Source organism: Labeo rohita, unplaced genomic scaffold (assembly GCF_022985175.1).
Source record: "Labeo rohita strain BAU-BD-2019 unplaced genomic scaffold, IGBB_LRoh.1.0 scaffold_193, whole genome shotgun sequence".
NCBI lineage: Eukaryota > Metazoa > Chordata > Actinopteri > Cypriniformes > Cyprinidae > Labeo > Labeo rohita.
The window spans coordinates 41,498-69,234 of record NW_026128143.1 but is presented as its reverse complement, the minus strand read 5'-3'; the positions used below and the strand labels follow the sequence as shown (position 1 = coordinate 69,234).

The 27,737-nt window shown below is 36.0% G+C and overlaps 2 protein-coding genes across 2 annotated transcripts; one reads left to right on the top strand and one right to left on the bottom strand.

Moving 5' to 3' along the window:
* The first annotated feature begins 1,835 nt into the window (after window positions 1-1,835).
* On the top strand, window positions 1,836-7,235 carry LOC127159133 (disintegrin and metalloproteinase domain-containing protein 8). Its single transcript, XM_051102033.1, has 19 exons — window positions 1,836-1,911; window positions 2,029-2,135; window positions 2,277-2,284; window positions 2,421-2,499; window positions 2,588-2,664; window positions 3,122-3,305; window positions 3,634-3,693; window positions 3,792-3,860; window positions 3,967-4,136; window positions 4,312-4,393; window positions 4,505-4,638; window positions 4,757-4,934; window positions 5,633-5,722; window positions 5,839-6,034; window positions 6,157-6,223; window positions 6,320-6,488; window positions 6,570-6,647; window positions 6,868-6,952; window positions 7,055-7,235. Exons 1-19 carry the CDS (start codon window positions 1,860-1,862, stop codon window positions 7,204-7,206), a joined length of 2,037 nt encoding a protein of 678 aa, XP_050957990.1. The 5' UTR covers window positions 1,836-1,859; the 3' UTR covers window positions 7,207-7,235.
* A 5,803-nt stretch (window positions 7,236-13,038) lies between these two features.
* Window positions 13,039-26,837, bottom strand: LOC127159131 (uncharacterized). The gene is made up of 7 exons (XM_051102031.1): window positions 26,228-26,837; window positions 20,315-20,347; window positions 18,779-18,972; window positions 16,144-16,298; window positions 14,530-14,944; window positions 14,187-14,392; window positions 13,039-13,528 (listed from the first exon to the last, which is right to left on the bottom strand). The coding sequence occupies exons 1-5, from the start codon at window positions 26,358-26,360 to the stop codon at window positions 14,635-14,637; spliced, it is 825 nt and encodes a 274-aa protein (XP_050957988.1). The 5' UTR covers window positions 26,361-26,837; the 3' UTR covers window positions 13,039-13,528; window positions 14,187-14,392; window positions 14,530-14,634.
* Between the last annotated feature and the right edge of the window lie 900 nt (window positions 26,838-27,737).

Below are 27,737 nucleotides of genomic sequence, written 5' to 3'. Positions count from 1 at the left end.
TATCCAACTCTTCACAACTTTTTACATGTGAAAAACAATTCATTCTTAGGAAATATGTTTATCATATTTTCAGAGACCGCAAAAACATTTAAAATATCACCCATGTAAAGTAGCAGATGAAGACTGTAATACCAAGGATGAACACAAGATGACCTCATAGGATAAGGAATCTTTTTCAGCTCATTCTCAGTCTGTCAGAATGATTTAAAATAATTTTGTTTTTAACCCTTTCATTGCTGTAACACTTCAATCCAAACTGCCACAGGGTTACTGTCAATTCATGTGCCCGCTGGGCACCATTTTTCTGATGGCACCAGGGTTGCGGATGCAATACATACAATACTTAATACATTGGCTAAAGTATATTTAATTGTTTCATTACTACTGGTTCATGTCCTTGGCAATATATCAATGTTTTTTTTTTTTAATATTCCTTTTTTCTAATCAAAATAAGCCTAATTTTTATTTGCAATGTTATTTTAAATGGCAATCATATTTCGTTTTTTTTTTTTTTCCCTGAGTCCTCAATTTTATTTCTGTCACATCTTTTGTCATATATCCCTTTTGTAATAATGAACAAAACCTAGTTCCTTAATGCCGTCATCTTCCAGGAGATGAGATCATTTTTGTTAGGAAATCAGCACAAGAATAGGGGTAAGATGAGGCTATTCAGTTTGAATGTGAATGAAAATATGAGTTTGTCACAATTAATCACATCCAAAATAAAGGTTTTTGTGTACATTTATAATGTATATATAAATACACACACATGCATGTTTATATTTAGGAGAAATATGTTATGTTTATAATATTAAATATATTTATATATAATATAAATTATACGAATATAAATATATACATGTAAATATTTTTCAAATATATACTGTATGTGTGTGTCTTTATATATACATAATGAATATACACAGTACACACACACATTACTTATAAACTTTTTTGGATGTGATTAATCGCAATTAATCATCGCAAGGCACTAGAGCGATTAAATATTTATATATTCATATAGGCTAGGCCTACCAGTATGTAAGGCACAGAATACATTTAGCTTTCAGATGAATATCTTACTAGGATTGTGCCTTAGTCTGTCATTGGTTATTCAGTTATTCAACTTAATTGTTCTTTTTATATTTTCATATTAATGTCACTTAAAAAAGACTTCTGTGATAATAAAAATTCAAGTCGTTTATACATTTAGCAAAAGTTTAGTCTAAAGGCTTCTTGTCTCGGCCAGCGTGCCATCTTTCTCTGGTAGTGAGCCTCTATAAATAAATTTACTTCTTTTTTATGACACCCTTAATAATTTCCATTAATGCCACAGTGGCTGATGCATCATCCTGTACATGCTAAACTTTCTAAATATGTTAGTTTAGAATTAGTAAATGCACGCTATTCGTAGAGGTGCATCTCACCCCATCCTACACTTCCTAATAGTATTAGTGGATTCAATGCGGTTTTGTGGTAATAACTTTAACAGAAATACATACACAAGCATATTTAGTTTAGAGAGTTGAAAAGATAGTTACGCTACCAAATCTAAGGACTCTAAGTACATTCCTTTCAGTTAGGTGCCATACTAGCCTACATAATACAGCCTAGAAATCGTTTAACACAACAACAACAACAACAACAAAAACAGTTTGTTTTATTGTTGTGTAACGAAAAAATAACGTTACTGACACATTTGCAGGGACGTGACTCATTAATGACCGGTTTGCTTTTACCAGATAAGGAGGTCGTAGTCTCTTCATGCTAATTTACCGGAGGCGGAGCTTTAACTTTCAAATAGTCGAGTTCCCACAGCAGCCCATGAGTCCCGGCGCGAGTCCACAGGACAGTGAACCATGCGATACACTGGATTATTTATATCACTGCTTTCTTTTGTTTATACATGGGGTGAGCGAGCAGCATTATGAGGATTCATTTACAGCGCGAATCATGTCGCAATGCCTGATGTGTTTTTAAGTTACTGATTAAACATACTGATGAGTTGTTTATTCACTGTTGCTTTAGAGAATCTCGAGGCAGCGAATTCAGCTTTACCTCATGTGATGCGCTATGATGTGGTCCGACCTCAGGCACTGAAAGGGCGAGCCAGGAGGAGCGCCTCTTCTCTCAAGGTCCGCTCTTTTTCAGACTAGTTTTGTAAACTGAAATATCATTGACATCTCTTGGGATGCTTGATTTGACTTTTATTCATGCATGCTTGCTTTTATCCCTTTAGACATATCCTGAACACATATTTCTTTGCACAAAAATAGGTGAGAATGTGTGACTATATAGACATGTATAACAACTTATGCTCTAAACAATAGGCCTTGTATTCATACACAGCGTAAATTTCTTTTTTTTTTCTTTCTTTCTTTCTTTCTTTCTTTCTTTCTTTCTTTCTTTCTTTTTAACAGGGAGCTTTTAGGAAAAAATTACACCCTCTCATATTATACCAAAGATGGGATTTCAGAAACAGAGTCTTCAGACAATATTGTATGTTTAAACAGTAAAATATGTAATTTCTGTCTGACATAGTATGTGAATGTTGCTGCTTAACTGTATATTCTGTTTTTGACTTAAGGATCACTGCTACTATCAGGGACACGTCCATAATTTTGAAGACTCTTCAGTCAGTGTTGGACTTTGCTCTGGCATGGAGTAAGAAAAATTTAAATTTTAAGCAAAATTTGTAAACTACAGATGTGATTGAATTTTAAAAGCATATATCATTCTGTAAATGATTACCCTCGCATGGATAAATGACCATAACAAGTCCAACATCAAAGCAAAAAAGAAATCTGTACTTGCATGTGTCAAAAAGTTTTATTTATTTACCAGTAAATTAATTCATTTTTGATGCATTTGCAAGTATGGATAGTGTGTGGAATTTATTCTTTTTTGCTTTGATTAAAATATATATCACAATATATTAAATATACCCCGAGTCCACTTTGTGTAGAGTAAAAAAAGATATTTCAGTTGCATATCTTGGATTGTGCTTGTAATAAGTTGCTTTGGATAATGTGTCTACTAAGCGACCACTAAATGTGTACAGTTAAAAAATATATTTTCTATGCTTCTCCCTCTAAAATATTGCATCTTCTTCATCCTCTAGAGGGTTTCTGAGGATCAAAAATCAAGTTTACTTGATTGAGCCCCTAGAAGAGTCGTTGGATGGTGACCATGCTATATATAAGCAAGAGCATTTAAGGACCAAGCAAGGGGCCTTTGGATACATTAATGACACAGTCTATAACTTTGGTCCAAAGGCTAGTGGGCTGTATAAAGGCAAATATATGGTAATCATATTCTAATGATTCAATTCATTTCACATTTATTTGTATAGTGCTTTTTAAGATACATATTGTTTTAGTGCAGCTTGAGATGCAAGTTTCTACATTACAATGAAAAGTGATTTGTTATCAAAGTCATGTATGGCATTTAAATAATGACATGTATTCAAGAAAATAATCATCTCTTGTGGAATTTAAGCTTATTATATGAGAAATATTGTGTTGGTTTCCAACATAGAAAATAAAACCTGTACTTGAATCTTATTTATTATTAAGCAGCATGTTTAATTTGAATCTCAACATTTATTTATAATGTGTTTATCTTGCTCTTCAGAAAAACACCGGAGGAGGACAGCAGGTTGTTGAGATGGTTTTGGTTGTTGATAATACGGAGGTATGAATTTGGTTTAATTAAAAAAAAAAAAAAATCATAATATAATACTGATGTTTTGTGTTTATATTGTTAAAATATACTTTTACATTATCCTTCAGTACAAGAAGTTTGGATGCTTTAAGAAGATTGAAGAAAGAATGTTGTTGGTCGCAAATCACGTAGACAAGGTATCATACCACTTTCTTCTTACATTAATTAACAGGTTATGCATTGTGAATACTGTATGATTTTCAGAATAATGATAATAGACTTTTTTTGCTTCTTCACATTTAGCTTTACCGGTCTTTAAACATACGTGTCAGGTTGGTTGGACTTGAGATTTGGTGTCAAAGAGACTTAATTGATGTCAGCAATATACCAAATCTTACTCTGAAACGATTTTTACAATGGCGTCAGGACAGCCTGCTCAAGAGGAAGAAGCATGACAATGCCCATTTTGTTACGTGAGTCACCGACTGCTCATCTTAATCCATTTCTGACACATTTTTACTCACACCAAACACTTCTCTTTAAAATGTGTCTTACCGCAAGCTTTAAAATATGTATTTTTATTTTTAAAAAAGTACTGTGGAACAACAAAAATATTCTTTAACGCCTCAAGTTCTTTTTTTTAAACAGGGGTGTAGATTTTGAAGGGTCAACGGTTGGGTTGGCTACAATGCATGCTATGTGCTCTCTATCCTCTGGTGCTGTGAATGAGGTATAGTTATGAGCACGTTCATATATATAAATTAATAGATTAAGAAATTATACTTTCCTATTTATCCAGGTGAATAACATTATTGACATAAGATGTTTTTTCCTTACAAAGGACCATAATAAAAATCCAATTGCTGTGGCTTCTACAATTACCCATGAAATGGGACATAATCTGGGCATGTCACATGACGATTCAAGCTGTGGATGCTCCTCAAACAAGGGCTGCGTTATGTCAGACACCATTGGGTGAGGCTAACTGAAAATACATTTGCTTAGAATACATTTATGCAATGGCACAAGAGCCATTGTGTTGCTGTTTAACTCTTTCACAGACCATAATTTTTCTGACATACTTTTCCAACAGGTATGTTTACCCTGATTCCTTCAGCACTTGCAGTCAGGCAGCTTTAAAGGCGTTTTTGCAGAACCATGACACCAGATGTCTACTAGATGTGCCAAATGAGAGTAAACTATATGGAGGTCCAGTTTGTGGAAATGCTTTTGTTGAAAAAGGCGAGGATTGTGACTGCGGAACTGTTGAGGTATGAGACATGTTGGTTTACAAAATTTCCCAGTTGACGCAACTTTGGTTTCTGAGTTAAAGTATGACTAAAATATATTTGTTTATTTGACTATATATATACATATTACTGTTCAAAGGTTTGAGGTCAGTAAGAATACAGTAAAAACTAAAATATCTTGAAAGATTATTAAAATTTATTGTGAAATATTACAATTTTAAATAACTATTACTTCAATTCAAAATAAGAGTTTTCTGTTTTTATTTATTTGTTTGTTTGTTTGTTTGTAAAATGTAATTTATTCCTGTGAAGGCACAGCTGAATTTTCAGCATCATTACATACTTCAATGTCACATGATCCTACAGATTTCATTCTAATATGCAGATTTGCTGCTTAAGAAACATTTCTTATTATTATCAATCTTGAAAATCGTTTTGCTGCTTAATATTGTTTTTGAAAACCATGATACTTTTTTCAGTATTCTTTGATGAATAGATGAATAGAATTGAATTAGTCTTCACTTTTGATCAATTTAATGTGTCCTTGCTGAATAAAAGTATCAGTTTCTTAAAAAAAAAATCTTACTGATCCAATTTATAGTTTATCAAAGACAAAACATTGGTTGCAAGCCACAATACTGACCCCGCACTTTTAAACAGTAATGTATACTGGAAAAATATTCAGGATTTTTTTGACCTCAAACATTTTGGAATTTTAGGAATGTAACAATCCCTGCTGCAATGCCACCACCTGTCGACTGACCGAAGGTGCCGTTTGCGCACATGGGGAGTGCTGCCACAATTGCCAGGTACGAGCAAAGCTGCCCACCAATCTCCACAGGAAGACCATACTAAAATTTTGGCTTGAAAGTACATTTAAATGTAGATTATTGCCATAATCTTTTTTGTTAATCCTCCCTTGTAGTTGAAACATTCAAGTAGCCTGTGCAGAAAGAGTGCTCACGACTGTGATTTGGACGAGTACTGTACAGGAATATCAGCCTTTTGTCCAGAGGATGAATATAAGATGAATGGAATCCCTTGCAATTATAATCAGGGCTACTGTTATAATGGACAATGTCCAACACATAAAGAACACTGCAAGACGCTGTGGGGAGCAGGTACTATTCTCACTGAGACAGACATTTTAACACAAAAGCTTTACAGAAGATAGAAGTTCAAATAGAAGTTTAGGAAAATAAAAAAAATAATATTTTAATATCAATATCTTGTACATGTTTAGATGCTAAAGTGGATGCTGACACCTGCTTTGGTTATAATGTACGTGACGGAACCTCGAAGAGTGCTGAGTAAGTGTGACTTTACTTTTCTTTGATGGCTTAAGACTAAAAATATTATTTTATACACTGCTTTCTAATGACACGATGGTATTCTGAATCCTACAGGCACATGATGTGTGGGAAAATATACTGTTATGGTGGGAATCCCTTCCCCATAACCAACAAAAGATTAACAGTCACTATTGGTTCAAAAACATGCAACATGGCTGTGGATGACTCGGCCACAGATGACTTAGGGATGGTTCCAGCAGGCACCAAATGTGGCATTAATAAGGCAAGTAAATAATGAATGTTTATCGCCTTACACAAAATACAAAGTGTATAAAACTTTTATTTACTTTTTTTCAATCAACAGGTGTGTTACCACAACCTTTGCCAAAACATTAGTATATATGGCATTGAGAACTGCTCTGATAAATGCAACAATCGTGGGGTGAGTGATTTATTTTTTTATTTCCATTTTCCTATTTCTTTTCTAAGATATTTTATGTTTCTCTCTCTTTTTTTTTAAAGAAAAACATTATTGCATGCAATGTTTGTCATTCTGTAATATTGTAAATGTGCTAAAACTATGCATCAGTTTCGAATTTGCATTGGAGACATAGTTTAAAGCATAAATACATGTAAACATACTACTGACTTACATTTTAAAGGTGTGTAACCATGAGAGGAAGTGTCACTGTGATCCAGGATGGGCACCACCCTATTGTGAGGTTCAATTCTCAGAAGTTGTAAAATGTAAATCAATTACATCCTTACCATATCTGTACTACTTGACATAATTCAATCATCGACCATACAAAACTAATTCTGTGCCATGTCAAATGTGTTCCTTTACAGCGAGAAAGCAATATGTGATCATTGGTGGGATTACAAATTTAAGAATATGTTTAAAATATAGCTGCAAGCAGCGATGTGTGGGCCCTCGCCACCAGCGCATCCGCAACCCTGGTGCCAAGAGAAAAATGGTGCCCAGGGGGCACATGCATTGACAGTAACCCTGTGGCAGTTTGGATTGAAGTGTTACAGCAATAAAAGGATTAAAAGCAAAATTCTTTTAAATCATTCTAATAGACTGAGAATGAGCTGAAAAAGATTCCTTATCCTATGAGGTCATCTTGTGTTCATCCTTGGTATTACAGTCTTCATCTGCCAGTTTACAAGTGTGTTATTTCAAATATGTTTGTGGCCTCTAAAAACATGATAAACATATTTCCTAAGAATGACTTGTTTTTCATATGTAAAAAGTAGTGAAGAGTTAGGATAATGCACTTGAAATGCACTCTGTCTCTCTCTCTCTCTCTCTCTCTCACACACACACAGAGAGCCACTCTATGGGATCAAATTTCCGTCAAATGTATTGCAGTAACATAACGAAAAATAATAAGCGTACATAAAAAAATTAAAAAGACATGTACAATTATAACGCACAAAAATGAAAAATAGATGCAAATTTATTTAGAAAATCAAACAACGTGGTCACGGATCGAAAAAATAATAAGCGCAAATTCAAAATGTAAAACCCATTAAAAATTATATTGCACAAAACTGAAACACGAATTCAGCATTTTTCGAGTCACAAACAAAATCAGGTTTTCCGCTCATATTTTATTTTTTTGTGCGCTTATGCTCTTTTCCCTTTTGCTCACGTTGTCGCGTTTTGCGCTTGAGTTTCAAAACTTTGCAGTCCAAGTTTGATGTAAATTAGGGCGGGCTTCAGTGTCACCATTGGTCCACTACTCTAGATTGACAGCCAATCAGTCTCTTATTATTTTTTTGATCCGTGCGTTGTTTGATTTTCTAAATAAATTTGCATCTGTTTTTCATTTTTGTGCGTTATAATTTTACATGTCTTTTTAATTTTTTTATGTACTCTTATTATTTTTCGTTCTGTTACTGCAATACATTTGACGGAAATTTGATCCCATACCACTCAACTACCCCCAGTCACACTTACACACACACACACATACTTAAACCCATCCCCCAACACAGAGTTAGAGTTAGAGTGAGATCAGATGTTTAATAGTTTTTTAATTTTCTATTTTTAGTAGACTATTTTATATCGATGGAAGTAAGCATTTATTTCTCAGAATGACTAGTTCTGTGTATGTAAAAAATTTTTGAAATGTTTGGATGCTGCATTTTAAAATTACGGTCATGTTTTTTTACTGCTATTTTAATAAATCACCATAAATCAACCGTTTAAGATATCCCAAATCTGCTCACAATTTAACATCTTCAGTATGTTGGCATCATGTTGACAAAGTTTGGTGTAAATTCACTGTTTTTTTGTAGGAGTAGTATTCATTCATTCACAGCTATATTTTTCCAAAAATCCACATTCAAATCAAAATAGCAGAGTTCCTGTTGGTCGCAGCTAATGGATGTAAATAAGAAACTTGTCCGGCTTGATGAGAACAATATACATACTGAGTTTGGTGTCTGTAGCTCAAACTAACCCCCCCACTTATACGCTATAGAGCGCCTCCTCCACACCCATTGATGAGCTTTTGCCAGTGTCTAACTATCATTAATACTGATGTGTGTGTTGAGTTTCATGAAAATCTAAGCTTATTAAGTGGCCCAAAAACACAGGAAACAAATGTTAAAGTTTGACACGTTGCCATGGCAACAGCATTTAATGTATCAACGACCTCTTTACAGATTCTTATCAGCCGTGTTTTGACATTAGTCTGATAAAGTTTGAAGCAAATCGGGTAAAAATAACCATGTGATATCAAAGCATTTTTAAAAGAGACACACTTCCTGTTGCCAGTTGGTGGCGCTATAACTTTGACTCCTAATAATCACATCTCTGTGATCGGCATCATACAACGAACAAACCACTGTAGTTTCATCCGAATCAGACAATGTGTGCAATAGTTATTAGCCATTTCCTGTTTCTCATTTCTCGCAATAATTTCAACGCCTTGCCACGGCCAAACCGTTCGAGATATCAAAAATCCCCTCACAATTTTTAATCCCCAATGTCTTGAGATCAGGTTGAACGAGTTTGGTGGCAATTGGGTAAAAAACCTAGGACTAGTATATCAAATTCCAGAGCATGCGTTTTTGACAAAACCCAGAATAACCAACTTCCTGTTGGGATTAGCTAATGACATAGAGTGCGTGAGTTGTTCAACTTGATGAGTTCTATATGTGTACCGAGTTTCATATGTGTACATGCAAGTATGTGTGCTACATGGCCCTCCAAATTCCAGGGGGCGCTGTAGAATCCCCTTGCCACGCCCACGTACCAGTCTCTGCCCGGCCCTAATGGCCGCAGATTCCAAGGTGTATGCCAATTTTCAAGAGTTTTTGAGCATGTTAAGGGCCCCAAAACCTTGACGAAAAATAAGAATAATAATAATAAATATAGCTGCAAGCAGCGATGACGGGCCCTCGCCGCCAGCGCATCCGCAACCCTGGTGCCATCAGAAGAAAGGTGCCCAGCGGGCACATGCATTGACAGTAACCGTGTACCAGTTTGGATTGAAGGGTCACAGCAATGAAAGGGTTAAAATCAAAGTGCTTTAAAGTCATTCTGGTACATTGAGAATGAGCTGAAAAAGATTCCTTATCCTATGAGGTCATCTTGTGTTCATCCTTGGTATTACAGTCTTCATCTGCTAGATTACAGGTGTGATATTTTAAATGTTTCTGCGGTCTCTGAAAACATGATAAACATATTTCCTAAGAATGACTTGTTTTTCATATGTAAAAAAGTTGTGAAGAGTTAGGATAATGCATTCCAAATGCTCTCTCTCTCTCTCTCTGTCACACACACAATTAATTAAGTAATTAGCCCAGTACTTTTATATTAATGATAAATGACATTTTCAGTAATGTAGATAGAAGTATTGGAAGATCACTGTTTGCAGATGATGGTGCTCTGTGGTTTAGAGGAAGGAATATTAAGTATAATATGGAGAAAATGCAGAAGGCTGTGAATGAAGTAATTAATTGGTCATATAGGTGGGGATTCACGTTCTCAGTGGAGAAATCACAAACAATCATATTTTCTAATAAAAAGTAGATAATGATCTGAAGATAAAAATATACAATAAAGAGTTAGCAAGAGTATCCTTAGTTAGATTCTTAGGAATGTGGCTGGATTCCAAATTATCATGGAAAGAGCATATAGACAAGATAGTAAATAAATGTAAGAGGGTTCTAAATATAATGAAATGTATGGCGGGTCAGGAATGGGGAGCTGATAGAAGGGCGTTAAAAACAGTGTATATAGCAATGATTAGATCTGTGTTAGATTATGGAAGCATGGCATATGGGTTAGCTGCTAAATGTCATTTAGTAAAACTGGATAGAATTCAAGCGCAGGCATTGAGAATCTGTTGTGGTGCATATATAACAACTCCAATTGCATCTCTGCAGGTAGAAGCAAATGAAATGCCACTTGATATCAGAAGACAGCAGCTGATGGCAGTGTATTGGTCGAACCTTAAGAGTCAGGATGCAGTGCATCCAACAAAAAAGGTAATAGAGAGCTGTTGGGAGCAAGGGCTGATGAGGTATAAGAGTTTTGGTTCGACTGTCACAGGATTAATAAGTGAGATGGGTTTATATGAATATAAGTGCTTCGCAAGAGTCATTCATCCACATATCCCTTTGTGGATTATACCATGTCCAAAAGTAGATTTAACTTTATTAGAGATGAGGGAAAAAGATGGAGATAAGGCAATGGAAGTAATTAGAGCAAGAGAGTATATAAATATTAAGTATGGAAATAATACTCTTATATTCACTGATGCTTCCAGAAGTGGAGGACGAGTAGGAGTAGCAGTATATGTCCCAAAGATTCAGATGAAGAAAAAGGTGAGAATTACTGATCAGTTGGCAGTATATACTGGTGAAATGATGGCTATTCTGTTAGCAGTGCAGATGATCAAAGAAATCGAAATACGAGAGGCGGTTATTTGTTCTGACTCAAGTTCAGCATTAGTGAGTATTAGCAATCATCAATCAAAAACAAGACCAGATTTAGTTACAGGAATTCTTTAAAATCATTTTTTTTCTGCAGCAAAGGAGAATAAAAATACAATTCATGTGGGTTCCAGCTCATGTGGGATTAAAGGGTAATGAAGAGGTTGATAAATTGGCTAAGCAGGCAGTAGAGGATGAGAGAGTGGAAATTGAATTAGCTCATAGTATAAGTGAAATTAGGTCTGTAATAAAAGAGAAAGTGATGCAGAGATGGCAACAGTACTGGGATTATGAGACTAATGGGAGGCATTTATATGCAATACAAAGGAAAGTTGGAAAAGGAATGAGTAGGGGAAAAACAAGGAGAGAGGAAATGATAATCTCAAGATTAAGTATTGGGCACACAACACTTCAACTAGTATCTAAACATCCAACAAGATTGTGTGAGTGGTGCAGTCAAGATGAAATGGTGGAGCATGTGGTTATTAACTGTAGGAAGTATGAAGAGGAAAGGGAGTTGTTTCAAGAAGTGGTATGGAGGCAAGAGGGGAAAGAGTTATCATTAGAAAGTATATTAAACTCAGATTCGGGCCATAATACTATAAATGCATTGTTCAGCTTCTTAGATAGTACAGGATTAATACATAGAATTTAATATAAGAAATAAGAAATCTTTTAGGTATGAATGTGGAAAAGTATAAATGTGGATAGGTATCGATGTATGATATATAGACTACTGTAGTGGAGTGGAATGGAACTGGAGGTGCAGGCAGAGGAGCTGAACACTCAGCGCTGCCTGGACTTCTGGCTTCATGTGGCTGGGAGGGAGGGGATCCCTGATAGGAAAGTTTCTGATCCCAGTCTCCAGCAGATGGCAGTAATGCACAGATAGGTGTGGTTTGCCAAAAATAGAAAGAAGAAGAAGAAGAAAGAAGAAGAAGAAGAAGAAGAAGAAATATGTGTTGCAAAGTCAATGCTGCTGAAGTTTAACTTTGCTAAACTTTATTTTTTCTCTCAGGGGTTAACTTGTCTTTTGCAATTATTTTTTTTACTTGCAAAACATGTAATTTTTTTTCTTAATACTCTATTTTTATTTGCAAAACATATTTTTTTGCAAAACATTGTTTTATTTTGCAGATATATATGGCCCTATTTTGACTCCATAATCGCCACATGTGGACAGATGTTGAGATCACGTGACCACACAAACACTATGGTCACTAACGTTTCAACAGTTTGTTTACATTTACTAGCCTAGCATGCTAGCAGCTTTCTATACTCACCTGGTACATTTTAAACCGAAGCTTTTTTTTAAAGTGCTCCTGTTATGCCATTTTGTAGGTTGCTAATATTGTTTTATGAGACTCCTAAAACAGGTTTACATGTATTGGGGCTTTCAAATTATTTTGACTATATATATATATATATATATTTTAGTGTTTTTTATAAACATCACTTCAGATGAGTTGCAATAAAATGGCATCTTCAACACTAATTGGTTCATAACACCACAGAGTCTAATTGGCATAGCATATGAGCTACATAATACAGTACTTCAAATGTACTTTCACTGCCTTTCCTTGCACCTCCAAATAATTCTTAGTTTATTACAAAATGCCTTTAACTTGCTGATTAATACTAAATGATGTACATTTGCAAATAATTCATGTAGTAAATTCATTTAGACGAGTTATATTTATATAAAATATAGTTAAAAATAATTCCACAATTCCTACTGCATTTTCTTTTGTGTTCTAGAGAAGATATCAACATATATTTTGTCAACGCTTGTAACGTGGTTTAAGAATGGAAGCAGAACTGTAATGATATCTGATGTATTGTACACCAAAGCATTAGAAATGGATTTGGCTACAATGAAATCTGTCATGTCTTTTATCTTTATTGTGTGACATAGACATTAATCATGTGACCAGACCACAAGATCTGTATAAAGCAATTAAAAAGCAATTAAAAATGCAAAGTGATTTTGAAAGCGAGATAATAAATTGATTCCAAACATCAACTTATTAAAGAACATGTATATGTGGAACTGTAATTGAACATGTTCAAAAGCAATTGTAAAGATTACAAAGCATTACGAAAATGACAAGAGAAGCTCTATGCTATTGATTTGTGTAAGGAGCATTCAGGAAGCATCAGATCTGGGTGTCACTTGGGTGTAATGGCTGCTCCGGACAAGCCCTTATCATTGATATTCTTCAGCTTCTCAGTGATCAACAAATACTCATTTTTCCTGTCCTCCTCAGAAAGTGAAGACGGATTGATCTCCAGGAATTTATATGCATCTTTAGACTCAACACTGAAGATGTCATGAGCTCTCTGACAGGTCATACCAAATCTCTTCAAGTACTGAAAGATAAATGGCATGTCAGCATTAATCACAACACATTTACTAAAAGTTACATAAACATGCTCATTTGCATATGCAAATGAATGGCAAAGAAGATGAATAAACATGTAAATAAAGTAAAAAATCTAAAAAAGTGGATAATGTCAGGTCACTTCTGACCTGAACCAGTCGATACTTTGGATTTGTCTAGAACAGTGGATTTCAAACCGGTCCTGGAATCACCCCTGCCATGCACATTTTGTATGACTCCCTGGTCTAACACACCTGATTCAGCTCATCAGCTTGTTAGCAGAGGCTGCACAAGATGAATTGGCTGTTTCTTATAAGGAAGACATACAAAATGTGCAGGGTGTTTCCAGGACCGGTTTGAAAACAACTGGTCTAGAATAACAAACATGCTATGTGCATAATCACACGGCATCCTCATCTGATTCTAGTTAAGATGGTAATAACTTTCAACAATTAGACACATGCGTCTTGCTTAAGATTACAAATATGCTTTGGATACTGGAAAATATGGCATCAGCTGTACACTATTAATCAGAGTATTTTATGGATAAACAAAAAAAACAACATAGAACATAAAGTGAGATCCCTCAGAGTTCACAAAAGCATAATCAAATTACATCAGGAACATTTGCTCAACATCTAACTTACCTGTCCTGCATCTTCAATGGAGCTTATAAACTCCTCCTTCATGTCCTCCATGCCAACGAGTTCATCCCCAGCAAAGGTTTTGTCTTTCAGCCCCTGCAGAATAACATCCACCTTCTCCCAAAACTTCTTAAGCTCAATCAGAATTTGTTGGATTTGAGAAAGACACAGCTGGACTTCCTTCAGGTGGTCAGGGTCAGGAATCTCACCTGGAATGATTTATGAGAGATCATTGTGAGGTTTCAGACTCTCTACACCTAAAGAGGTGAGGAACATGTCAAGAGCATAACATGCATAAGATGCATTTACTGTATGTTTGTAACAAAAATCATAGAGAGACTCTCACCCAATCGTATTTTACAATTGGCCAGCTGCAGCTGAAGATCAGTCAGCTTGATTTTGATATTCCACTCTTCATTTTTTAGAAGGCTCTTGTCAGAGTTGAGGTCTTTCAATTTTCTATCCAGTTCCATAGCATCTGGATGGCCTTTAAAAAGGTCAAGAACATCACAGGCCAGTGGCTATATTTGTTCGCAAATCTTCTATGGAAGTCATTCAGCTCGTTGACTGTTTTTTCAGTTTGTTCATTATTCATATTCAATTTTTCAACAATTTGTTTCAGATCCAATTCGAGCTTAGAAATAGCATCCTTCAGACCGTTTATCTCATCAGATTGTTTCTTTTTTTTTTCTTCAGTTTCTTTTTGTTCTTGATACACGTCACTGGTGCATGATTTCAGACTTTGGTTGTGTTTATCATACCTAAATAAAACAGTGCATTTCAAATAAATAACAATACATCAATGTTGTCATTTGCACAAGACAAATACTGAACAATTTTCTTAAAGAGGACGTATTATCATGCACAAATGTGATTCTATTCTAGTTGTAGATTATTGCAGCTGCTGCTGCTGCAAGCCAGTACAGGAACTTGCTACTGCCAAAGCATTTCATAGTTCCTGTAAGTATTTAAGACTACTGCTGTTGCACAATAACATACAAAATTGTAGCAGATCTTTACACCAGCTGGGGAAGGTGGAGGGTTTAGGAACGTCGCTTTAGTTATGAATGCCAACCAGCCATTTTTGTAAGGTTCAAACTTTGGCTGCATACGTGACATGAACCAGTCAGGGTCTAAAACAGCTTAAACATCATCAGTTACATTAACACCCATCAGCCTGTGCCATCTAGAGTTTCATAAAAGAACTAGGCATTTACCTGTTTGCAGCATTGTACACTTTTCTTAGCCTCGATGATAACACTACAAGTTGTTATAAGAGATTTAGTCAGATTTTCTTGCCCTTTTCTTGTTTACATAACATCTCTGTTATCACAAAACCCAGGACACACAACAAAAACAGCTCTGAACAGAGCAGTCTCTATTCACTGCTTGTTGATGTTTATAAATCCAGTGAATAAAGATGTTGTGGTCAGCTGCTTCAGAGTTCCTGCTGCTGGTGCGAATGCAACTAAGAAAACAGCCTGAGGGAGAAATTGGTTTTCTTGGAACAAGCCTGCTGGCCCGGTGTAAAAGCGCCTAAATAAATCCTATTATCTTTAAAGATATAGCAGAACTTTTGTGCATCTCTGATCAATACAGCAGTGTTTGGTTTCTAAATGAATCAAAAAGAAGAGTGCTTACTAATGTAGAGAAGACCTCCTTTCTGTTCTTTTTTAATGCTCAAACAGTAACTTTACACATATGATATCTATATGATTTATACCTATACACCCATTTACATTGACACATTTTAAAAAAAATATTATTGTTATGACCTGAAACATCTTGTGATCCATGACCCTGAGTAACAAATTATTTGAATACTTAAAAATAATCACCATCTGAACAAACTAGAAAAAAAGATGACTTTGGACATCAAATTTACCTGCATTTATAAATTCACCCATTTGAATTTTGAATTATATTTGTTCCTATAAGATATTAGATATTATATGTTCACCTCTTCACCATGTCATCCACTTTTGTTATGATGTCACTGATCCATTCTTTGGCTTTCATCAGGTACCTCACTGCCAAAACGGGTTTGTTCTTCTCAACAGCTTTTTTCAATATTGGAAACAGGGAGGTGACCAGGTTGGAACTTGTGGCGACACACTACAAGAAAACATCAAACACCAAGTTACTCATGTCATAAACTAGTAAGTCATGAGAATTTACAGTGACTACATAACAATAAACAGTTAAAAAAAATCAGTTAAAAACATCACCTGTCAAGTACAGCAGATCATAACATTATGGTAACTTCTGAAGTTATGTGATGCTGCCATGACTACTTTTTTTCTCTTCCTGTTCTAGCATGTTGTGAAAAGTTTAAGTCCAAATATTGTCCAGTGTACCTGTACTCCTTAGTTCTTCTGTTAGCTGTGCGTTGTTGTGATGTCTTGTGAAACAAAGCTATAATGTTTTAATATAATGTGGGGCAGTCCTGGCCTGAGGTTGCTGGTCCAAGTCTCAGGTCCGGCAGGGATTGTAGGTGGGGGGAGTGAATGACCAGTGCTCTCTCCACCCTCAATATCACGACTGAGGTGAGACCCTTAAGCAAGGCACTGAACCCCCAACTGCTCCCTGGGCACAGCAGCAATATGGCTGCCCACCGCTCCGTGTGTGTGTGTTCACTACTCTGTGTGGTGCATTGGATGGGTTAAATGCAGAGCACACATTCCAAGTATGGGTCACCATGTTTGGCCACATGTCACATCCTTTCCTTTTCTTTCTTGTCCTTTAAGTTCAACAATTGGATTATTATTGGATTATTATCTTCATGCATGGATCACATTGTTTTTAGACTGCTTCTCAATTTTTTTCCTCCCAATTCCTCTGCTGATTTTTGCGGCATCCTAACTTTGCCTTTTCTTCTGGTTCTGCCTTCTCTTCACTTTCCTTCCTGTGATGGACTGAAGCAAGCTCTGTAAATCTGTAAATCCAGTTTTTGCTGATTTTGAAGAATCCTCTTAGTCCAGAGTGTGATGAATGTTGAAATAGTGATTTAATAATATAATTTCCAATAACTCTGTTTCAGTGTTTCCCAGAGGTTTTTATGAGAGTTGTGGCAGTGGGTGACATCAAGAGATATGTGTAATTAGCATAGTCATGACATTCAGTTAGCAAGTCTTGTCTAAATGCAAAAAAAAACCTCCATCTGTTCACGTTCGCGTTCCATTGCAAAATCCTCAAATCATACGGGCCCATATGCACCTCCATACCCAGACACTACACCTCTGTTTGAATTTAGACTGTTGGCACTTAAGATCAGTTTTGCTCTCTGAACTGTCGCATTCTGTAGTATAACTGAATGTCCTATAAGGCTGTTTCCTATTTACATACTTTGTTTCTGCTGTCAGACATGAAACAATTATTATGTAGTGACTTAACACCACCCAAAATACTGACCACCACAAAAAATGCTGCATATTACCCAGAAGTGACTCTCAGTGAACTGCTGAAAACCCTGATTTTTCCACAACATTTTCTGACATCTATTGAGAGTAGATACTTGGGCTGTTTTCGGCTGTATGACTTCCTTATTGTTTGTCTCATGCAGAGCACAACATCTGTCTGGACAACAAACTATGTGCATATTTACAGACAGGGCTCTCAAGTCTCATGCATTTACCATAAGACACGCATTTCAACCAGTGCACCTTGTATTTCTCATGCTGAGAAGTGAGGGGAAAAATGTCCTGCTATAAACAAATAACAGACATGGCACAGACATGCAGAGGGAAGTTCTCTGCTGAGTTCATAGCTGTCACGAGTTATACAGATTTAAATGTCACCTACCAGCAAATCAAAAATTAGAATTTGTTGTTTCCAGGTAAATTGTGTGTTCTTGCTGCAAGCATTGTATGTAAGCATTTCATTTTTTTTTAGCATTTTGATTTTACAGTTCATGGAGAGAATAATTTGCCTGTGATTAAAGACAGTGAGAGCTGATGTAGGGGAATATTGCCAAATTCATGTTAAATTATTATTAATGCAGTTTGTGCTTTGCAGTCAGTATCTTAGGGCAACCTGAAACTACAGTACTACAGATGTATTTCAACATTTTATTAGCAATTATAAATATCAATTTATTTTAAATTATGTTTTTTTTAAGCTATGATATGCTCTGGCAATCATTTGAAAGTGAAAGTCATGATGTATTGTCAAGTATGGTGACCTGGGGAGGTTCGGTTCAGGATCTCAAGGGCACTTCAGTCATGGTATTGAAGGTGGAAAGAGCACTGTTCATTCAAAATCCCCACCCTCAATTCCTGCTGGTGTAGGAATCAAACCAGCAACCTTCGGATTACAAGCCCAACTCTCTAACCATTAGGCCATGACTTCCCCCGAAACCGTATTGTATTGTTGAGTGTATTGATCAATGCATTGGCTACAATACCATATGATGCAAAATACATATCAGACTGTGGCTCGATGTACACATGGCCATTTATTCCCCGTGGCCAGTATTCATATATACTTTTTCATACATAGAAAAGTAATCCATATATGTTATATATATGTTGGCCAGAGGGCCAACCAGACAGCCGTGATAGCTGACATTGATGGTTATGATAAATTAGGCCTCATACCTTAAGAAGAACGGCCTCGGAGGATCCGAACAGCAGTTGCGTTTCAATAGCTTGATCTCTGATTAAACGCTCCAGCTTTGGGAATCCTCCCAGACTCAGGAACGTCAGGTGATAAAGGAGAGCTGTTCGCTCCACAGATGGAATTAGCTGCTGGACGAATTCTGGATTCAATGTAGAGTTGTCTTTGACAATCTCTGAAATATTTCAAACATTTGTGATGGTTAACAACCTTTGGCATTCAATAGCTAAGGGATGAAAAAGCATACAATACAAATAAAAGGCTATTTTGGTTTGAACTTAATTAAATCAACACACTCTAAAAAATACTGGGTTGTTTTCAACCCATGGCTGGATAACAGCAACCCAGCATAGGTTACATATATAATATATAATCCAATGTGTGTTTTGTCCAATATTTACCCAGCCGTGAAAAAAAACAGAATTTGTTTTTAGTGTAAGGAGACAAAATATGCACTACTAGAGGGTCCCTGCAGAACTGGGACCAGAACCATAGTTATAACATCTTTAAAGAGAACTCTGTCACGGGGCGTGGATAACAGAGGACTCAAATGCAGAGAGTTAGATGCAGAGAGAGATTTGTTCTCAAATGAGGACAAAACAAATAAAATGGTGAACCAAATAGCAAACAAGGCTCTGGGGTAATCCAGCTTCGGTCAGCAGCGTAGTGCGGACTAGACAGGCTGAATACAGCCAAAGACCTGAGGAAACGCAGGACCAGCATCGAAAGAGAAGCGTGAGGCAGAGAGGAAGTCCTTCTCTCTACACGTCCTGCGGTACAGGTAAGAACAGAGGTAAGTGCAAAGCTAAAGCATGGAACATACAGAGCTCAGAACACAAAACAATCAACTCACAACAAGGACTAGTCAGAGGAGAATATAAAGAGAGTTAATGAGAGACAGGTGGAGGAGAAGCAGCTCGTGATCTGCGCAGCCCCAGCCCCACATCAGCGCTGATTGCACAGGTAATGAGCTGCCGAAAAAGGCATGACAAAAACAAACAGCAGGATGAGCCAGGAAGGCACACTGACCCGTGACAAACTCGAGGCCCTGTTTATTAAGATGCATTATGGTCAATCGGATCAAAAGTGGATGAAGGAGACACGTAAATGTTTACACCTGGTGTTTGTCTCTTTTGTCCACTTTAACCACGTCTGTCCTGATTTCAAGGAGGGGAGGGTTTATGGGTGAAAAAAACATACTGACAGCAGCGGTTTTCGTTTCTGTAATGTGTGTTAGAAATCTGGAATGGTGAGAGAACATTGCGCTTGGTACGTTTATCATTTCTAAACCAAAATTTTATCCCTTAAGCTGAAAATGTTGAAATATTGCCTGGCTTGCACGCTTTCCATAATGTTTACATGTTATGTCTGTTGGCGGAGAGTAGGTGTTCTTTTGTGGCTGTTTGAACGCAAAAGACCGACCACATGAGCGTCTACACCATGAACACAATCCGGTCAAATACGTTTTGACTACTTCTGGAATTGTGTTTGCTTTGTTTCAAAAAAAAAAAACATACCTAACTCAGCCTTTACCAGCTCTCCAGAGAATTCTGTAATAAAAAGAGAAAATACAGAGTGGCATCAAACACTTTAAAAGGGCACAGATAAAAATTCAGTAAAATTAACAGTTAGCTACAAGCTAGCTACAGGGTGGGGGTGTTTCATAAAACAAGTTTACCAAATAAGCCATGGTTATTTCAGTTAGTCTGACTTATTGTCACTTAATTTGGCTTAAAATAACTGAAATAAGCTTTATTTGTTGCAAGAGCCCTCAGTTTGCCTGACTTGTGTTACCCAGATCCAACACCGCTACACATGCACTGCAGCATTGTCTTCTTGTATATGTTTATCAGCCCAACGCACCACAATGCTGTAAGGTCTGTGCCAAAGTTTCCAAACCAAAAAAACACATTTTATATAAACAAAGAATCTATATTTTCATGTTTCATTTCATTTGATGTGATTTGGTAAATTTATCTTATTTCCTCAACAGTAGAGCAGATCATAATAAGGTTTTGAGAGTTTAAGTATGTTGTGTTGATTTTGAAGGTGTGTCCTTCCTGGGGTCTTTCATGTAAATATCCATTTGTGACCTGTGGCCTGTAGTGCAAAGCGAGAAGAGCAAACTCTGAGTTTCAGAGTAAGTTTAAAGTTGACAAAACCAAACAAATCCAACCTGGTTTAGATCAGGTTCAGTGGGCTCACAAAGCTCGATAGAAACATTCTGTCAACTCAGGGTTGCACGTGCAGCAAACAGCAAATCACACAGAACATGGAGAGCGTCAGTTTGATTGACTTCTCACAAGAGTCTGCACAATTCACTTCTCTGTTAAAAATTAATAGATGTTGTTATTAAAAATATTATTAATTTAAATGCATTTACAGGGCAGCAATAAACACTGCGGCTGCAGCAAACATTTAAAAAGGCAGAAAGAAAATATCAAAAGAATCAGCTGAATTTAATCATTTATATACTTTCACAAAGAGCTCAAAAGAAAATACATATTGTTTAGTCAAAAAAAAAAACAATTTCTAAAATTTGAAATATTGAAACTTATTTATAGTCAATGTATATAATTAAATAATTCAAATGCAAATTTAATATTAATTGCCAGCTCATATATTAGTTAAATATATATATATATATATATATATATATATCTTATATAATGATATACTTAAAATTCATATGATATTAATATAATAAATAATAAAAATTAGCAACAAAATGCAAATTTTGGTTCTTAAATTCTTATACTACTTTAATCTTAAATAATTTCTTATTTCTGTATTCTGTGATTGGATGTATAAAAACAGCTGTGGTTTTGATTAAAGATTATAGGGGCACTTATATATATATATATAAAATATATATATAAAGATCAATTGCAGTACAGATGAATTATTTATAATAAAAAGCAAACAAAAGCTCTCAAAATCTCAAAAGGGTGCTCAAAAAAAAGCACAACAATTCAAATATAAAGTCAGCAACACCAAGGCTCCAAAAGTATTACAAATTTTTATTCAAAAAGCTTTCGCATAGCGTGTGATGTTTCAAGCATGCAGGCTCTTCATCAGATTTATAATAAACACTGCAGTATTCTGTGATTGGGTTAGTAACACACTAAAATCTTGTTTAGGTGGCACATTGGGCAACGCCAACTGAGATTTTAGAGCAACAAATTGTTGTTTGATTAATGTAAATATGGGGAGCCTCAACCCAAGGAGAAGTCCACTTCCAGAACAAAAATGTACAGATAATGTACTCACCCCCTTGTCATCCAAGATGTTCATGTCTTTCTTTCTTCAGTCATAAAGAAATTATGTTTTTTGAGAAAATTATCAGGATTGTAAATGATCCAAGCCAATTTTCTCCCTCAACTTCAAAAATCATTTCAAAATCGTCCTACATCGCTGCAGAAGTACTGACCCAGTCTTTGCAAAGTGAACATGCAAAGAAGATCAAACGCCCTTTAAAAAAAAAAAGGTGAAACAGCGATATAGAACAATTTTGAAGTTGAGGGACAACATGAGATGGGAGTTTCTCGACTGTCATGAACCAGAAAAGTCCAGGCATAGTAAGACAAGATGAGTATTTGACATTAAAAAGTGTATAAATTGTATTATTTTTATAGTTTTGCTTGATAAGACCCTTCTTCCTCTGCTGGGATCATTGACAACTGCATTTGGGATCGTTTGAAGCCGCATTTAAACTGCATTTTGGAAGTTCCACCTCAGAGCACCATATCAGTGCATTATATGGAGAAAAATCCTGAAATGTTTTCTTCAAAAAACATAATTTCTTTACGACTGAAGAAAGAAAGACATGAACATCTTGGATAACAAAGGGGTGAGTACATTATCTGTAAATCTTTGTTATGGAAGTGGACTTCTCCTTCAAATCTAACCAAAGTTAATTAATATTAACAAGATGAACCACTGTCACCATAATTAATAGCTGAGGGAATGCAACACTCAATATGGCCACTCTAGCCCTTAATCGGTCCTTGGGGTCCAGCTGACCCCGCTGGACTTTTCCTTCATTTTTTAAAAATGTTCCCTTCATCTCAGGGGTATGAGACTCTGTGACTTTTCCGGAATAATCTATCTAAAAACACACAAAAAACTGCACTTGATTTTTTTTTTTTTTTTTTTTTTTAATTACCATTTAGGTACTTTGGATAAATTTATCCCACATTGAAACAGAGAGAGAGAGAGAGAAAATTATCTTGTCATATACAAAATTCTAAGAAAACTCACATCCCATACAAAAACACCTCATTCGATTAAAACAATACTCTCAGCAAAAGACAATACATCATTTTCAGCCCAACACAACAGATTTTCTACACTCCAAATGTCTCCACCTCCTTCATAGACTGATAAAAAATAAAATCATGCCTTATCCTTGCTTTTATAAACCCTTTTAAAAACCAGTTCAACTTAACAAATTGATATCATGAAGAATTTTATGCCTCCTACTTATATATATCGCCATTTTGCTTATCCTAAAATGAAATCTAACAAGTGTTTTTTTTTTTTTTTTTTACCATACTTAAATCCAAAGATAAACACAGTCATTGAAAACATTTCATCAACAGCGAAAAATAAAACTTCTAATAGAACAACAAGAGATCTCACCCTCTCACAATGCATGAAACAGTGAAAAACTGTCTCTCTGTCAGCACAAAAGGGACATTTATCTTGCACGGTTGGATTCAGAACAGCAATGAAAGCATTAACTGCTATGATACCATGTAACACACGCCATTGAAGGTCACCAACTTTTTTAGTCAATGGTGGCTTGTAAAAAGAATGATTCGTTCAAGGCTTTATATAAAAAATGAATACCAAAAATTGTACTCTCTCTGTCATATTTCATATTATGAAAACTGGCAAAACAAAAGCAAATTATTATAATGGTGAAATTCCTAATAGTCATTCCAAATTGCAGTAGCCTATGTTTCTCTATTCAAACAACAGCGGTAGAGTAAGTGCATTTATTCAGCGATCACAAACGCAAACAATACAGTCAAGATCTCATAACAGAACACAGACTGATTGAGTGACACTTTCATTTTTGATCGCTAAACATCCAGCTTGTTTGTCTGTGTTATCAGATCATCGTTGGTGAAAATGTATCCTTGTACCGTAGTAGAGGGAATGTAATACGTATGGGACATTAGGCGTCTTCCTTAGGGAAAGTATGCTTGAATTTAAATTTTTTGATATTCACAATATTTTCTGATTTTACATAGACGTCAAAATGATTGACCTTGAAACCTTGCTCAATGTGATTACTCTGGAATACTAATAATAATATCATACAACACAAACACATCTGAACAGAACAGTTGTAGGCTTGACTGTATCTTGTAGTCATTGTCCTCCCTTTATAATAGTATACATTTTTTTTGCAGCTTTAAAAGTGTGTGTAAATTTTTGGAAATCATTATATCATGCCTTGGTAATAAATCTCATTTACTGACTTATTTATTTTATAGGTTGCTACGAACTGTCATTGCCCCATCTTTACTGTGAAAAATGCAGAGAAACATGGATACCAGGTGTGTTAGAAATGCAGAAGAGTGGCTACTGGCCTGCAACCATGAACTTTTGCACCATTTATGAGGAGGAAGTCTTCATGTCCTTCGAAGACTTGAAAATGGCTGCTCCAGGATTGTCTTGTTTAGCATTTATAAGAATGCTTGACATGAAGAATAAATTTGTTTATATTTTCGAGGTTCATGTGACCAAGTGCTATCCTTGCCTATGTTGTGAAATGGTTGTGAGGCAGAATGTTGGCAGAAGCTGGAGTTAGACAAGTCAAACATTTTTTTTTTTTCAAGGGTTACTTTGCACAATTCTTTTGAGTTTAAACTGAGTATGGAAGTATTGAACTTCAAAGATTTATGTTGGAAATTGAATTTTTGTTTTATCACGGAACAGAATAAATCTGTTCAGATTTTTGAGGTTCATGTGACCAAGTGCAGAATAAATTTGTTTATATTTTCGAGGTTCATGTGACCAAGTGCTATCCTTGCCTATGTTGTGAAATAAAATTGTTTTGGCCTAAAAAAGACAGTATATGTGTTTTTATTTTAGGGGCTCAAAAATTTCAATGGCTCAGACGAAGTCCAAAACCAGGTTGTGCACTGGCCTACACTTCAACTGTCCGCTTTGGGCCTTGTTCAGACATGCCCATGGTTCTCAAAATGGTCTCCCAGGTCTACGAAGCACGGAAGGGGTCTAACACCAAATAAAAACATGTTAGTTTTGTTACCAAAAAAAACAAAAAAAAACAAATTAGGGCTAGTGTGTTTAGGGCTCTGTTTCCTAGGGTTACACACTACAGTGACGGGTAAGTTTAGGGGCTCAAAAATTCCATAGATTGCACTATGGCAGAGTAAGTACCTTTCTCATATACTGGTCAGCCATAGCATTAAAACCTCCTTCCTATTATTTTTGAGCTCCAGCCTCATGCGAATAAAACATTTGTCTTCAGAACTGCAGTCAAAAATCCTAGGAGATGAGCATTGTAGTCCATGTTTACACCTGTTTTAAATTGCATTTAGGTTCATCGGATCACTAGACGAGGGAGACCGTTACACACACACACACACACACACACACACACACATACATACATACATGCATAAAAAATATATATATATATATATATGTATTTATATGCATTTATATATATTTATGTATGTGTGTGTATGCGTGTATATATATGTGTGTGTGCGTGTATGTGTATGCGTGTATATATGTGAGTAAGTGAGTGAGTGAGAGAGAGAGAGAGAGAGAGAGATAGTCATCATTCAAATCAAAATTTTTCTGTTTGTCACATTCAGTCAGTAAACAAACACAAACAATCACACTATTATGCCTCAAGTCTAGGGAACAATAAGGGCATAATATAGAAACAGTTGTCATGGTGATTCCCAAAAACAACAAATAAATCGCTCCGGTCGAGGACCAAACAAACACTGACAAAATGAAAAACAAAAACATTTTGGAAAGGAAAAGGTAGAAAACATTTAATAACCTAACCAGATTCTAAAATAAAAATACAGCCAGCTTGCCTAACTGCCTAACAAAAAACAAATCTCAAACTAATTCACAAAAGAAAAACCAGGTCACCCATACACTCTGTTTTCCCTAATGATGTGCTTTAACCATGGGCGTCGGAAGCAAAATAAATGTGGGTGGGTTTAATTAACACACAGTGGTGTAATGCAGGGTATACCCAAGCATACTGCGTATACCCACTTCTTTATCAGTTGGCTTTGCATAGCCTATACCCACTTCTAAATCCCCTCTGATGTGCATCATACAGTAGTATCCTGTATTAGCCAAAATCATGACAGTCCACCAGTAGCTAATCAAATCGCATGTGAATAAATGCAAATATTCCCTAAACACACCTAGTAAAGACAGCAATGCGGTCAGGACCGTGGCACCCGCTTCCTTTGAAATATGTTTGATGATTGCGCCTGATGCGCCCGCGCCCGCTCTGTCCACTCCTCCACCCCAGATGCTGCCTTTACGCGTGAGCATAGGGCAAGAGAAATCAAGGAGCTCCCAACCCGTTCACAGTTGCACCAACAATGAGCTCCCTGACTACTTGCGAGCGGTGTTCCTAAAAGACTCCGCCTTAACAGAGTGACCAATAACACGCCGACACCACCGCATAATGCAGCCTATGAGAAGGAGAGAAAGAGAGCAGCACAATACAGCAAAAGAAAATACCAAAAAAAGGTCATACTCATAACTGTCACACCCCTGTGGACTGTTTCTTTGGTTTTTCCCTGTGCATGCCCTTATTTGGTCTTTCCTGTTCCGTTTTCAATTATGATGTCATTGTGTAATCATTCTCACCTGTCCTCGTCTGATTAACCTGGTTATTTAAGTTTGGTTCTGTTACCCATGTGTTTGTCGGTTCTTAAAGTCTCTTTGTGCGTGTGGATTCCCTGCTTTCCTGTTTGTTTCTGTTCCTAGTGTGGATTATGTACATAAATGTGTATGTTCCTGATCTCCTTGTTCCTGCTCCTGTGAGCTTGTTGCAGAGTGGTGTGAGTGAAGCCTTTCTTTTCTCTGTATATTTTCTCTCTTTGCTTGTTCGTTTGTTGTTGGTTTTTGCTAGTTTATTTTGAGGGTCGTGTTTCTATCCATTATTCGGAAGCATGTGGGCCCAGCGAGCACAAAGTTTGAGTTTGCCCACAAGACGGCATGAGATTAAAGTGGCGTCTGCGGGGAGTTTTGAGGAATGTTGTTTGGCTGTCAGGTAGGAAGTTGGACAGTGTTTTAGTGTTTTGTCCGTATCTAGAATGAACAACCCAACAGTAGTTTTTCTGGATAGTGTAGATAAGGCAAATTATTTGGTAGAGCAGGGAATTGTTATTGATGGAGAATTTATTTCAGTTCTCCCACTTTCTTTGCCAGTTAAAAAGGTTACTCTTTCTAATGTGTCACCTTTTGTTAGTGATGAAATTCTAATGCAAACTTTTGACACGCTATGGAAAATTGGTGTCCCCAATAATGATTTAAAAAAAAAAAAAAAAAAAAAAGATTCCATTCAGTAGCGAATTGCCTTCATTAAAACGTACTGTTTCTTTCAGGTGATTTTTGTCTACATGATTATTCCAGATGATGCTGATCCCGACTTAACACTGAATTTTCAAATTGATGATTTGTTATGCTATTTTCGTCACTACTGGAAAAGTCAAATGTTTTGGATGTGGAAATACTTTTCTTTATATTATATTTTCTTTATAACTGTTTCCCCCCCCTTTTTTTTTTTTTTTTTTTTTTTTTTTTTTTTTTCTTCTTGTTTTAGGACTATTTTGGAGAAAGTGAGCCTCCTGGGGAAAAACTTAGCCATTCTCTATTAGGTGAGGGAAAACAATGGGGGAAAAATGCATACATTACAAATTT